Consider the following 15,896-nt stretch of genomic DNA (forward strand, 5'->3'; position numbering starts at 1 on the left):
GGTTCCTTCCTATCCCCCCTCCAGCATTTGCTTATATTTGCTTCTGTCTTTTACTGTTCTATAGTTCTGGCCATATCCCTCTACATCTGCAGTATATGGCCTCCGGATCATTTATCTGACGTTTGATTTTTCATTTGATTTGCATCAAGTTTGCTACACACAACACGTGGTGCTACTAAAAAATAACTCTAAGGTGATTATCTATTGAACTGGATAATAAATGTCATTTGCCTGTTCTTCAGAATGATGATATTTAGTGGAAACAAAAGGAATATTGTGCTTATCTGGCCATGGAAATTCAAGCCCACTGTCTTTGCTTTGGAAGAAATTTCTAGTCTACTGCATCACTAGATGTGGTTGTATAACAACAGTCATATCTACTTGAGTGGAATTTACCTTTAAAATGACCAGCACTAATGAAAGCTCTGATTTAATGTCCTGCTACAGTGAACTGCTCATGAACTGCTGGCTTTTAATTTCCATGAATAGCTATTTCCATATGAAAGATGATTTCTTGTGAAGAATACATACAGCCTTGCAAGTAGATGTTTGATGATCCTTTACATTTTTGTTATCTGGGCACTGTGAGATAGCTCCTGCAGTGCAGGAGGTGATATGTATTAAAAGGTAACCTAAGTCTCTGATGGGTAATAATATTAAAATTTCCAATAATCTTATCTTTCCACTTTACGCCAATTCTTTCTTGGCAACACTTCAACCAATTTCATGGTCCATATCCTTAATAAGGACTATCTAAGTTTCATAGAGGCAGTTAATAACTGCAGCATTAGAAGCCTGGCCCTCTCTAACCTGCCCTGAACCAAAATTATCCCTGGCCCATTAAGGAATTAAAAAAAAAAAAAACAAAAACCCACAATAAACCAAAACCCAAACTACTTTACCATAGTGAAGAAGCTGCATGTTATGCAGGTACTACTTCTGTTCTTGAAACAAAGATTTGTCCCAGGCCCTCTTCTGTGTGGTAAATATTTATAGCACATATGTATGAAATATATGTAGAAAATATTATATTGCTATTTACACTGGTAAACTGGTATCCAGGAAAGGAGAGAAGGTTTTTAGCCCAGAGAAATTGAAGTTGCAGTTGTTTTCATGAGCTAAGGAATGCTGAGCCAGAAAGAACTCAGATCTGTAGACATTAGATAGGAAATGAAAAAAGTATCAGTATGTTAAATTACTCCAACAAAGAAATTAGGCACTTCCTTATTTTGCATAAAAAATTCTCCACATGGCTCAAGCCTTTTCCTATTGTTTCCTCTTACATGTATCTTGCAGTTATTTTCATCTTGTCATCTAAAAACAGCCCACTCCTCCCATTTAGCTACACACTTGAAAAGAAAGTAGATACACTTCTTTCTGTACATCTCCTTCATTCAAGACTTCTACAAAGCCTTACTTTACCCTTACCTTCAATTATCAGAGGTTGAATGTGTCAACTCTTCTACACTCCCACTAATTTAGACACCATTACTCCATAACACCTGCCCGGTCTGCACGTTTGACTTCTAAAGTAGCATGAAGTGTATGGGAGGAGTTGATCCACTTGGATTGTTATTTAATAGCTGTTTTGCAGAAGTGCCTACAGGCATTAATTAAGATCAAGGTGCAAGGAAGACTTACAGTGAAAAATAGTCCCAGCCCCAGAGAGTTCATAATTCACTTCATAGCAAGTTACAACAGGTAAATGTGACAAATTAACTGTAGGGAGTGTCCAAGCATTCTCTGGACAGCATGGATTATTTGCATGGATATGTTTACAAATACGGCTATGCTCATGTTGTTGAAGACGTTAACTTCTGTTTAATCTTAAAATGACTTCCCTGATGTCATAAAATTCTTTTCCAAAGAAATACATAATCTATGAGATTTCTTCTCCACCTACTGTGTTGGATATGCTATACCTTAGGAAAAAAAATCAGTTCTGTATCCCTTTTCAATACAATATTATTTATTGACTGTTTTTCAGCAGATCAAGAGATAAAAAAAAGCCTCATGCATTTTATATTTAAAATCAAAATACCTTCAGTAAAGGTAGGAGGCTGCCAATATCCATCCTAGCAGAATTAACTGTCAAATGTATTATTAGGAAGCTGTGTTAAAGTTTGAAGGGGTCTTGGTAACAATCAGACATGAAGGTTTAGAAGATCACAATATCTAATAGGCTTATTTTTCCATTAAAAATAGGGTATAGTTAATTTTGTAGGTGGAAATAAAGGTCAATTTGATTTATTTCAGCTTGTCAAGCTTTATGAATAAATCGATTATCTCCAGTAATATTCCTTAACAAGGTATTTCTAGCTGGTTTCCTCCAATTTTAAATTACTGAAAACCATCCGTGAAATAATCAAGGCCCACTTTACCATCACTATAAATGGTTTTCTATTACATTGTATGCTGTGCAGTTATGCTATGCAAAAGTAGTGTAAAATACTGCCAAATCAGAAACCTTACCAGTTGGCCTTAGGGGTAGTAACTTACCCTTCCTTTCCATAGATGTAAAATCACCTTCCTATACAAACAGGCCACTTCCTTCAAAGAGAATCAGCTGCAAGATCAGGATGTAAATAACTAACAAAGATAAAAGCAGTGAAATATTAATCTCAGATGTAAGCAAATTAGAATTTTGCTATTTTTAGTAGGACTAGAATGGGTATATTAACACTTTAATAACATGAAACATTGCCTACAGCACATGGTGGATGGTTTTTTTTTTGCTATTATATGTCCCTTTACTATTAAATTACTTCTCTTTTATATAAAATCCTCCGTGATTTAAAATATAGAGTAAAATGCTTTCAAAGGGAAAAAAAAAAGAAATATGATTGTCTGAATATTCTTATAATTTAACCCTTATCAGCAGCCATCAAGAAATGTCAAAGTCCTCTAGAAAAAAAGGCAAGACTAATATTGAAAAGGCTGCTTCTTTTCTTTTACTGAAGCCCAGCAGGTCAAAGATTTGGGTTGCTGCCCAGAGAGGCTGTGGATGCTCCATCCCTGGAAGTGATCAAGGCCAGGTTGGATGGAGCTCTGAGCCACCTGTTCTGATGAAATGTGTCTCTGCCCATGGCACAGGGATTGGAACTAGATGATCTCTAAGCCACTTCCAACCCAAACCATTCTATGGTTCTGTGATTGAGGTACTGAGTAGAGAACACACTTGGGCTGCTAGACTCGAGTAGCACGACAGCTTTAGTTAACAGTTAAACACACGCTTTTATCAAAAAGATTGATTGATTACGTATTTATCTAAGGGTTATAGAAGAAGACGACTTTTGTAGTGTGCTCTGCTCTGATGCTTCTGTGTGCTGTTCTAAAGGGATCCGGAGCACATCCAACATCTGCAGAACTAAACATCTGCACTGCTACAGCTGCGCAGGCAGCAGCGTCAAAGGCGCCAAGTGAAAAGAGAACCGGGAAGGACCAGAACCACGGTGAGACAGCAAGAACTGAGACAAAATACTCCTCCAGGCCTCCTCTAAAACCTGTATGCTCTGGAGACAGTAAATGTAGTAAATGTGTTATCCGACACTGGTAATTAGCTCTGGGAAATACATCACCGCTCAAATCAGCCCGGTATGAAAATGCCGAATTACTTAACATATCGCTGTGCTGTGGGAAACCTTTCTTGTCACTAAGCCAGGCCTGCACCATGCCTGTTCGCTCAGACCCAGCACTGCTGCCACCCCGGTGCGCCAGGCGTCCCTCAGGACAGTGTCACCCACTACGGCATTCCCCGCTCTTCCCAGCGTGTCTCCGGGTTGGCGGGCACAGGCCAAAGGCAGATTCCAACAGGTACGATGAGAGCACAGAGGCGGCCCGGGGCACGTTTCTTCGGGCAGCACCTGCCGTACCGCCCGTGCTCTGAGCGCTCCCGGCCCTCAGCGGCGCAGGCCCGCCGCCCCGGCAGCACCGCAGGTGCGCGGCAAGCACCGCCCGGCGGCGCCAGGGGGCGCGCCAGAGCGATGGCACCGCACCCAATGAGCTGCGGCGCTCCCGGGGACGGGGCGGGGCACCGCAGAGCCGAGCCCAGGGAGGCCGGGGGCCAGTGGAGTGACACCAGCCGCGCCCAATGATCGCGCGTTCCTCGAAGGGAGGGCGGGGCGCTAGGCCGGCGGAGGGGCGCTGCCGCCCGCCGCGGGGCGGGAGGGGCTGCCGTAGGCGGAGGGGCGCGGCCGCGCCGGCTTTCCCCGCGGGGATCGTGTGAGGCAGCGGCTCCGCCTCACGGCCGGGGCGGAGGAGGTGCGGGGGCCGTTCAAGGCAGGGCGTGGGCGGGGAGCGGCCCCTTCCCCGGCCGCGCTCGGCCCGAAACGTTCGGCTGCGGACGGTACGACTCGGGCTCTCCATGAGTGGCCGGCGCCGGCCGCCAATGGGCGAGGCGGAGCGCTCCTCGCGCCCCGCCTCCCGCGCGCTGCGGGGCCAATGGGAGGCCGCGGGGAGGGGCGCGCGGGGCTAGGCGCGCGCTGGGAGGCGCCCCTGCCAGCAGACGCAGGGGCGAGTCGTGCAGGCGGCGCCGGCGGCGGTGGCAGCAGCGGGAGCGGAACGGCAGCGGGAACGGCAGCGGGAACGGCAGCGGCTCAGCAGCGGCAACAGCGGCGGGAGCAGCGGCGGGAGCTGGCGCAGCGGCGGCTCGTGGGCATGGGGTCGCGGGCGGCGCGCACCTCCCCGCGCTGAGGGAGCAGCGGTAGGCGCGGGGCGCGGCGAGGGGCGGCGGGGCTGCAGGTGCCGGGCGAGCCGCAGTGCCGGGAGCGGCCGCAGCCGCCGGGCCGGGCGGGGCGGGGGACGTGTGGCGTTCCGCGTCGCGCTGCCCGCGGCCGCCCCCGCAGTCGGGGCGGCGGCACTGTGGCCGGCGCGTTGCGGCCGCGCAGCCCCGGCGGAGCGGGGTCGGTGTAACGCCGCTCGTGTCGTTGGCAGGATCCGAGCGCAGCCGCGGGAGCCGCCTCTGCTCGTGGCAGCCTGCTGTCACCTTCCCTGCCGGCAATGGGGAATGGACTCTCGGACCAGACGCCGATCCTCTCCAGCCTGCCTTCCTTCCAGAGCTTTCACATCGTCATCCTGGGGCTGGACTGCGCCGGGAAGACGACGGTGCTGTATAGACTGCAGTTCAATGAGTTCGTCAACACTGTCCCCACGAAAGGATTTAATACGGAGAAAATCAAAGTGACGCTGGGCAACTCCAAGACGGTCACTTTCCACTTCTGGGATGTGGGCGGCCAGGAGAAGCTGAGGCCGCTGTGGAAGTCGTACACGAGGTGCACCGATGGCATCGTGTTTGTGGTGGACTCCGTCGACGTGGAGAGGATGGAGGAGGCCAAAACAGAACTTCATAAGATTACTAGGATATCTGAGAATCAAGGAGTGCCTGTCCTTATCATTGCTAACAAGCAGGACCTGAGGAACTCTCTCTCCCTTTCTGAAATCGAGAAGATGTTAGCAATGAGCGAGCTGAGTTCTTCGACACCCTGGCATTTGCAGCCTACCTGTGCAATCATTGGAGACGGACTGAAAGAGGGACTGGAGAAACTACATGATATGATAATTAAGCGAAGGAAAATGTTGAGGCAGCAGAAAAAGAAGAGATGAGTTCTCTTTTGACCTTTCTCTTTTAGAGTAGTTACGTGGTCAAAATTTGACGTAAGACAGCTTCCAAACCCAGGCCTGCCTGTTTGGATGCCGTTAGGCTTAGTTACGTTAAACAATCAGTTGCACAGCCTTGCTGTGTGAAGGAAGGCTGTGCAGTTGTGGAACTTTTTATTTTATTTTTAAACTAGTCTCTTCTGAGTTTTTTGGCTCTGTATTATTTCAGAAGCCCTAATAGATGATGTAATGCTATCAGGAAATGGATGGGTGGGTATATGTGACATGGATGTCTCAATAGCCAAATAAAACGAGGGTTTTCTGCTTAGTGTTGTACTCCTATGTTTGAGGGTGCCCTCTGCAAGCAATTTGCGTTGAAGGTGTTCTGTGTTTTTAAACTTCTAATGCTCGTAAGTGGAGTGCTTAGGTGAACATTATATAGCTTTAAAAACATGTATGAAGCTAGTAACCCATAATTTCGTTGAGGCTGGTTTTTTACCTTATTTGAGGATTTCAATGAAAGCTTGTAGGTTTTTTTAATTTGGCACTTTTTGAAATTGAATCATGTTCAGTTCAAATACTTGAAATTTTAAGTGCTGTGGATCTAACTGATAAAAGAAAGACTTTGACAAGTAAAAAATGTAAACAACACGGTGGAGCATGAAAAAGTGGTTTCCCAACATATAGCATGTTTTTTGGTATGTAAGGTTTTTATTTTTTAGAAGTAGCCATTCATCATTATACAGTGCTAATCAGGTTTAAACTGTTTCCCAAAATTAGTAATTTATTTCTGAATGGTGAGTATTATGTCCTTCTAGTATGAAAAGTCAATGAATTGCAGTAAAGGAGCTATAAAGAACAACTATGGCTGCTGTGGTTCTAACCACTGCAGCATTCTTTGCCCTATTGGTGACTTTCCTGGCAATATAACATACTTCTAATGAAGTAAAGATGGAGTTAAAATTAGCAGAGCACATCTTGTATCTCCCCAAAATACCCCATTTTATTAAAGTGGTATTGCTATGTCACTTTCAACGTATGCTTTTTTTTTTTTGTTGTGACTCTTACAGTATTTTGTGGTTAGGAATGTAATAATGCTTTATACACTCAAACATTAGACACTACCGGGGGCGGGGGTGGGGGGAGGGACAGGGGGAAGAAGATTTTCAAGATGGGCCTGTGTTCTGCTTTAATTATGCTTTAAGCTGTTCTTGTTTACAGAGTGTGCAAACAGTGTTAACTGGGCAGGATAGTGCTTGACAGAAAAGAGAGGGTAGTTTTTCTTACTGGTACAGAGCTTCAAGTGACTCTCTAGATACTTGGTTAGTAATTAAAAGGGCTAAAGCAGAGCCTGGATTTTTAAGACTAACTTTAGTGGTGCTGTAGAAATTCATCAGAATGTTAGATCATCTTTAAACTTTTGTTGGAAATACCAGATTTTAAAAAAAAGTAAAAAATAGCAAAATCAATTTCCTCCTCTCAACCAGCAAAGTAATACTTTTTTCTTACCTGCTGCCATGTATCAGGAGGATGATGGCTACAAACCTGAATGTCTATCGATGTAATTTAGCTATGTTTAAAAAAAAAAATCTTTTTAACCAGCAGCTGTTCGACCAGGAGGTAACCAAAAATGCACTTTAGTGTCTTCGATAACTGAAAGTGACAGCTGTTTGTTTTTTTTATGACATCTTGGTCCTTTTTGAATAAACTGAAGTAGCTTCCAGTGGAGCTTTTGTATGTTGGTTATATATGTACCTGCACTGGTGACATTGTAAGTCACTTACTCAAGTAATGTCTATATTTATAGAAATGTGGATGACTTCTTAAACCTCAATAAACAATTCAAAACAAGCCTGCAGAGAGAAGGTGTCTGACTTGTACTGCAGTGGTACATTCTCATCAACCTCTGTGCACATAGTTCTGCTGTTATTAGAATCAGTATTTCTGTTGAATAACCAGTCTTATAAATGTGGTGAGGCTTATAAATGTCATGGTGTTAGAAACTGGAGGTATCTCATTGAAAACTTTAGGTCAGTGCTCTGTGTGTATATTCACAGAAGAAATGCCAGCTGCAGTGACTCTTTTCCAAAGTGCTGGCTCTTGCATAATTCGAAATATTTTGTATGTAGCTGAACCTATTTTGTGTTATGCTCAGTGCATAAGAGGCAATGTTGGGCATATATCACATGTACTCTCAGGTGGTACATGATTTAGTGTCTTTAGGCTCGTGTGTCTGAAGCTGTCTGAGGGATTCATGTGCAGCTAAGCCTTGCATGACTTTTCTTCTGGGATTTTACAGCAATGAGTAGGATGTGTTGATATGGGAAGCTTTTAATTGGTTTCACGACCCAAACACAGAGGCAAGGCAAACTTTGTTTAGCCTGCAAATGAAAATGGCTAAGTTTGAAGAAGAATACCCAATCCTCTCTCTCAAAAACCCTGATGTTTTCATTTCTGTTTATGTAACTGATGGCACATCAAAATGTAGGTTACTTTTAGTCCTGAGGAAAAAGCTACATTAGTGATGCTGAGCCCTACAAATTTGGGGTATAACTGGTATAATCTGGCTAATATTTTCCTTCCTATTCGATGCACTGTACTCCTAGGCTAAGGAAGGTGATATGGCAGGCTGGCTCTTTGTACCCAGTAAACAAACTGATACCAAATACTAATTGCTTCATTTTCAGTACTCATTAGGCTTCTATTGGGAACAGTTGAAAAGGCATACTGCTTGGAAGAAAACAACTGTGTTTTGTTCTGCATATTAAACATGCTAGTGTTTTATCTGGTGGCAGTCTTCCTTAACTCTTCTATGCATAAAAAACAGCAGTGAATGATTTTAATTACAAAGACTTGACAGATCTGTACTCCAGCACTCTGGAGGAAAAAGTGAGAGAAGATGGAGAGTACTGTTTGTAAAATGTCATGGTTCTTACTGTGTTAATACTGACCTGGAAGTAGAATACTCTGAGGGATGAGTTTTACTTTCAAGCTATGCCTTTATCTGTATTAGAGCTGTTTTGCTGGAATTTTACAGTGATAGTTCTGAGAGTACAGTATACAAATATAGCTGTACCTCTGAAACTGTGTTTTGTATTATTGTGACAAAGTTTTCCAACTATGAACAAAACAAGGATTGCAGAAGAGCATTCAGTATCTTAACTGACCTGAGTTTCTGCTGGCACAGTCTTGCCAGCTTGGGATCACTTTCTTCCATATGATGAATCGTCAGTTCTGGCCTAAATACTAGTACGTGTAAGAAAAATCTAGAGGAGCTGAATAAGCAGGTGTTATTTTGTTACTATGCTGGAGTTACAAATGTTCAAATTGAAGATACATTTTGCTAAAAGGGCTACCCATGAATGCTGTTTTTCAAGATTGCAGGTGACTATCTTAATCTGCTGCTTTAAGGAGGTAAGGAATTGCATCTGAGTTGGTGCTATTGAACGAACTGCAAGGTCTTGTGACCTTATCACTTGTTTTTTCTCACAAAAGTTGGCATGGCATTCCCTCAGCTGTTTATGCACCTGTAATCATTTACAGTTAACCAGCCTTCAGGATCTGGTCTCTTTTTCTAGCTGCATAGCTGTGTGTTAGCTTAGGACTCTCTCAACTAGGAAAAATACTGTGGGATGATGACACTCCTGCAGGTTGTAACATCACTATTAAGTTGCTTTGCACTGAATGTGCATTTACATTTGAAAAAAAAAAAAAAAGGAAACATTTTTTGGTTTGTTTTTTAGATTTGAAAGTCTTCAAATTTACATGTTTTAGTGAGACACGATTGATCCTTTGCGTGGAAAGCAATACCCACAGCCAGCCCATGCTCCCCAGCCTGACTTGGGTGTTTCTGTACCCTTTGGCACAGCACTCCAGTCCTGCAGGAGTCCATTACCCAGGACTTGGTGGTCACAGAGCAGCAAGGAGCTGGAAGCAGTCAGGTGGGGGCTAGCTAAGCCCTTCTGGACCTCAGAAGGTCTGAGTGAAGATAGTTTTGTCTTCTTGGGGGGGCATTATCTTTATCTTGGATCATTTGTTTACTATGAGCAGAGTGTTAATTAGTGTCTGGCTGACACTTGTTGAGAGGTGAGTGCCATTCTTGACATGGAGGGAGGATTTAGATACTACAAATTGGTGCTACAAAGGACTTGGTAAGGCAGAGTGTGGAAAACATAGGCAATCCACTATATATAGGGCACTAGTCCTAACTTGCAGTCTTGAGTCAGCTGTCAGATTGCAGTGCATGAAGGCTGGCAAATGTGTGCTCATAATGCTGCCTAACTTCTGAGAGAGAAATCTAGGCATGAATCAGTGCTTTTAGGATCAGTGTTTTCACTTTGCTGGTGGGTTACTCATCTTTTGAGAGGGTCACAGTTTACAGCCAGCTCTGATAGATTTGTGTCCCCAAGCCAAAACAACGCTTGTTGCTGCTGGGAGGGATGTGTAGGGAGCTGTTTGTTTAGTCTGGGGGATGAGGAAATTTTTTTTTTTTTTTAAATCCTGACTGACATAGGTATGTGAAGGCCTGCCCCTCATGCTGCTCTGCAGAATGTGATTATTTTTAGGAGCAGTACGAGACTGCAGAGCTGTGTGAATATAATGAAGGGAAATACACAGCCTGGCTGCACAGCAGGGTGATGCTGGGGGTTGTCATGTGGGCTCCCACAGCCATCCTGCCTATCTGAGAACAAAATAAAGGGCCAATACATAGCTGGTACCTTGCCCTTCTTTGAAGCATTAGTCAGCCTTCTTCAATCAGCTGTAAAGAAGCACAATTGCAGTTCTGTAGACCTAGCTGACAAAAGACCCACCCAGCAAATGAAGGACTTAAGTTTCTTCCCTGCCAGTGTCCTGTTCTAGTGGTTCTGTCTAGGATTGATTTGTGAGACCTCTGGGTGAGTGGGTGATGCTGCCTGCCTGCTCACCGTGGGGATGAGTAGTCACACACTACTTTGCTTTTATTTTAGTCACACACTACTTTGCTTTTATTCAAAGGCAAACCCAAAATCTAAGGAGAAAAAGTAGGCAGGGAGGCTAGACAGTACTTCCAGGCTAAATACCTGCTTGCAAACAGCTCAGGAAAGTAAGAGAATAATCCCTGAGCTTTGAAGATTATGGTTTCTTAGTTCCAGCTATATTTACACAGCTGCTCCACTAGAATTAAGAGCTAAAGATGACAGAATAGTTAGAAAGGAGAAGGTCAAGTACAGTTGTTGGCTGTGGGGTGTGTAGAGGGAGAGAAGATTTGAAACTGCTGTGTTTTCCTAGCTTTTCAAGACACATTGAGCCCTAGGGAAGTAGATATGCTTTTAGACTGCTTAATTAGTTCAAAATCTTTATTATTTTATACACTGTATTTTTCCTATTGCTGAAATGAAACAATACCTCATTTAAGAAAGTTACCTAATCACTGCATTAATCTCCATTGACAAAAGAGAAAGTTAGCAGGGTTATTGAGCCTTGTAAAATGTGCTGAGGGCTTCTGACTGGCTCACAAGCTGTTGTATTTCAAGGTTCTTTCTAAAAATATCAGAATGGTAGAATTTAGGTCAGACAAAAAAAAAGTGTGAAGCCTGATACCTCAGACACTACACATAGTCCAGAGGTACCACCTGCCCTGTAACAGCTTTTTTTCTGTTTCCAGTTTATGAATGATAATTTAGGATGAGTTCCTTTGGAGCATAACATTTTCATCCCTTTCCTATTTCAATGTCATTTGCCTTGAAAATTTTAACAGGTTGTTTTGATATTAGAGCATCACTGAGTTGGATGTCAAAAGGATGAATTTGTGAATGGAGAGGATCAGGAAGGAGTGTTCACTTGAGCTTCAGTGACTTGGTTAGCTAAAACCAGTCTCTTTGTAAAGCAGGCTTATCAGGATGAAGATGGCCTTAAAGAGGGAATTTTTCTAAAAATATCTTCTTGTTTCTAACATTAGCTGAACTACACTGGTCTTACAATTTTTATATGCAGTTGAAGCCATGTGCTGCTGCTGTTCTCTTGACACCAGTTGCATGATGACTGCTAAGATGCTTTCAACAGTTTGCAGACAATAAGTGTAAAGTCTCCACAATATTCCTGAATATATATATATATCCATGATGTATGTTTTTAGCTGTCTTGAGGTGTTTCTGTGGGTCAATTTAATTTCTAGTAGAACCTTGATTCTGTGTGAAACATAGTATGTCAATATCTCTGCAAACACAGTTTATTCCTATTTGGTTCCTGTTCTAAGGGATGCAGTAAAACAGCAACCTATGGATTATTAATAGCACTGGTTCCCTTGAACTCCAGCCAATGAATTTCTATTTGAACCAGATAGATATATTCCATTGTTCTTGATTATACTGTGTTTTGTATAGGAACTGAATTTTGCTAACCTTAGAAGTACTAGTCTCCCTGATTTTAATTAGCTTAGAAAATTGACTTGTACATTTGAAGTCACTGTAATTTAGCTGTAATCAGTCGTGTTACACTGGAGACAAATGGGATTCATGGACTGCGCCCACACTGATGCTTTCTGACAGCTCTCCTATTGCCACATCAATACACATCCCTCACTGTGTGCTATGGTAGCACTGGTACCAGCAAACTGTTTCTACGTGGTTCAGCAGTTGTGTTTCTGCCACTCTGTCACAGAGTCCTGCTATTGCTCTAATCATGAGAGGAGACAGAAAAAATTCCGTACAAAGACTCAGCTGTACATTGCAACTTTAAAACAAATACATCAAAGAATGTAATTTAAAGTCCCAGAGTTAATGCAGGAAACTGGAAGATTAAGACTGAAGATTGGTACATCTAGCCCAGCCACTGATCATTGGTCATTTTACCCTTGAAGTTTCTTCATCTACGTGTAAAACAAGAATCTCATAATTGCTCTTACATTTAAATTAATGTTTAAAACTGCTGTGAGATATTAGGATATTTAGAAATACAGTGAAATGGAAAGTAACAGACTGCAACAGTAATTCAGATTTTTCAATTGACTTGCAACATATTTGTGTTCAATAATTCTGCATCAGGAGATCATACTGTTTCAAAAATGATGCATTTTAGAGTTTAAAAATACAGCTTCAACATACTGTGTTATCACTGACTGCATGCACTTCAGCTTCACAGTTGCATGCCCTTCAACTTACCATAGCTGAAAATAATAATGTGCTTAATACATATCAATGAATAAATATTCATAAACTGTATCAGTTTATGATTACCTGATTTTTGTTTGCATTTGACCATAGCTATTAAGCAAAAATGGTCAAAAATATTTGGCTTTATGTCTAAAATTGGGATGAACATATGGTCTTCAAAATCACCTTTCAAGTAAAGGTGGTTTGCAAAGATCGTGGGTTAAAATAACATATTGTCTTAAAATAAGCTTTTATTTGGAATAGTCACAAAAATGACTGGAAATGCCTTTGAAAAGATAGCTTTATTTTATATAGTACACTGGGAGAAGTATGTTAGTGTGATTTCAGAGCTCGGGATTCAGAGGGTCTCCTGTTCTCGCAGCCTTTCTTGGCTGTAATGAATCCGTCTGCACAGGATGTGGCTGCTAACAGATGATAATGCAAAGTGAAGGGCTGGGCCATGAAAAGCCCCAGGGTGGCTCAGCGTGGTGCTGAGTTCTCACGAAGAGCTGATTGCTTTCCAAAAATAAGAACAGGAACTAGGGCAGATAATCCATGTAAAATGCACTTTCCACCCTTACCCCTTCACAACAATTTATTCTTTTCAGTATTGTAGAGCTTTACATGTTGATTACATACATCATCCATCCAGGCACCCACATCTACCTACACACACTGCTGTTGTATTCTTGCAAACCCTGTTTGTGAGAATTTCTCTGCGATCCTGTTTTGTGGGTGTAACTTGAGAATATGTTAACAGATTCACGTTTTCCCATCTTTTAAACCCAAATGTGACAGCAAACATGACACCACTAGAAATATGATTCTTTGAAATGGTTTCCTCTGTTTTAAATCTTTCATTTTATTAGGCTAAGGTAATCTGGGCTGTTCACACTGCCTGTGAACCACGCTCTTGTGGTGGCATTACCACTGCTCAGAGTTCAGGTTGTGTCAGCACTTCTTTTATAAATATAAATCCTTTTTTCAGAAGCTTAATAACATAATAAGCCTTGAAATTTCATACTTGTCTGAAACTTGGCGCAGAACACTAATTTTACCTTTTACCACATTAAATAAAATATATATACTAGAGGGGAATGTAAATAAACAAAAAATAAGTTTATTGTGTTTTGCTGCCTCTTCTATCTCAAAGTTAGTTTTGTTTATGAAATGAAGTGGTTTGAACTTGCAGTTCCAAATGGAAACCTTTGAAATTTTTTTCTAAAGTTAAAAGTCATAATTGTTAGCATTTGCAAATCAGGCCTACACACATCACACAAACTTGCAGAGCACACTCACAGTGAGTGAAATTCTCTCATCAGTGTCAGTAGAGCTATTTTTATGCAGTAACAGTTGTAAAATTGAACATGTACAGAGAACAGAAACATGAACATACTTTTCCTTCATTTTTTAGATTAATAATTTCAAGTCCTCTCCTTCACAAAGTACATTTTCTTAAAAGTGGTGATGTATCAAAGTAAATCAAATGCAGGTTTTTCTCCATCTTGAACCCCATGCTTGTAAAATTTTCAGGCTGTTCTCTAAACCATAAAAAAAAAATGGAGCAGGCTCTAGTCTAAATGGAAGTGTTGAATCTTTTGATGTTTGCTCATGCCATCTAGATAACCCTGAAATTATCCTGAGAGCTGCTAAGGGCATAGCCTGGTTGGGTATAATATCTCCTTGCATAGATGTATATTTATTTTTAAAGGCAGAAGTAATGCAGAGACCCTGTATTAATGATAGCTTTAGTCTGACCTAAATCACTTCTGGCTTTTTCCTTATGGATTCAGTTAAGCCTCTGCACAGGGGGTATAGAATCTGGCTATTTGAATCTGCAATACCTTATTCTTCCTTTGCATTCACTTCATCTGCACATACATGCCTGCACAAAGCATCTTGCACTTCCTCACCAATGATCATTGATCTGACCAGGAGACTAGACATACTCTTCAGTCTTGCTTTGCCCAGCCAATTTTATAAAGGGTACAAAACCTCTATAGTTGAGGTGGGGGGGAAACACCAAAAAAACTCCAACTTTTTTTTTTCTCTTTCCTTTCAAATCTCACTTCCAGTGGGATGGCCATAATTATCTACTTTGTATTGGAAAATCCTTACTCACTTCAAGCGCTTTGGGTCAAGTTTAGAGTACTCTTCCACTCAATCTGATTTTTTCTTATTTGTCTATGGGAAACTAACCACATCTATGATATCCTTGCAGAAGAAATGCTATGTGCTTTTAGTATAATACAGGCACAGCAGCCAAGATTCAACTTACTTAATATCAGAGCCATAAAAATTACACATTCTTTCTGAACTTAGGCACCTTTAGGTCTTTTTACCATTCATGGAAAGAAACATATTTGTCTAGGGTGTGATTCATATTAATTCAGGAGCAGTGCCTAAGGGAGGTCAGATAAATCACCCCCTGTTTCCCTCTCTGCTCTGCAGAAAGCATAAGCTGATTAACTCAAATATAGGCACCTGCCTTTTACACCAACTGTCTGTATTTATATCTGAAATGATAGCCCCAAATCGGTGCCAGCTACTCTGCTGGAAAATGCAGGTGTCTGCCATTTGAAATCTGTGTCAATCTATGGCAGCTGAGAGCCTCATGCAGTGCTTTGCCATAGCAAACCCACCTAGTGCTTCTGGGTGTTGGTCAATGGCAACACTGTTTGTAGACGGAAATTACAAAGGCTGGCATGTTAAATAATATGTATTTTACAGAGTACAGTGAAATGTTTTATTTAGCATGAAGACCACAGTTCACAGTCCAGATATTCTCATTAGAGAAATTGTAAACCAAATTACTTCCTCTTACAGTGTTTTATATCTCAGTAAAGCTACTTGTGCATGCAAAGGTAGATTTCCCATCAAATTCAGTGGGTGGGAGATAAGGCTGTAGAGCTGTGCAACAAAACTGTCATCTAGAAAATCATCTAGAAAAGCTTTTAGGTATTAAACTTGTTTTTTTTTTTTTATTTTAATGCAAATAAATGCCCACCTACTCATTGATACTGCAATTGAGCCTAGCAGCATCTACACCTGCTTCTGCATGTGTTGGGAGTTGCAATTGTTCTGGTGTGACCACAGAAAGACTATTGGCAATCAGCCTGAAATTGTTAGAGGGTGAGAGAGATTTGTTAAAAGAAAGTTTGCTAGCTGGTC

At 41.8% G+C, this 15,896-nt stretch overlaps 1 protein-coding gene across 1 annotated transcript; it reads left to right on the top strand.

Annotated features, from left to right (window-relative positions):
- Window positions 1–4,998: 4,998 nt before the first annotated feature.
- ARL4A (ARF like GTPase 4A) lies at window positions 4,999–7,446 on the top strand. Its single transcript, XM_085050822.1, has one exon. The coding sequence runs from the start codon at window positions 4,999–5,001 to the stop codon at window positions 5,599–5,601; it is 603 nt and encodes a 200-aa protein (XP_084906948.1). The 3' UTR covers window positions 5,602–7,446.
- Window positions 7,447–15,896: the final 8,450 nt, after the last annotated feature.

The sequence above is a fragment of the Lichenostomus cassidix genome, chromosome 2 (genome assembly GCF_008360975.1).
Source record: "Lichenostomus cassidix isolate B80296 chromosome 2, HeHo_3.0, whole genome shotgun sequence".
In the NCBI taxonomy this organism is placed as follows: Eukaryota; Metazoa; Chordata; class Aves; order Passeriformes; family Meliphagidae; genus Lichenostomus; species Lichenostomus cassidix.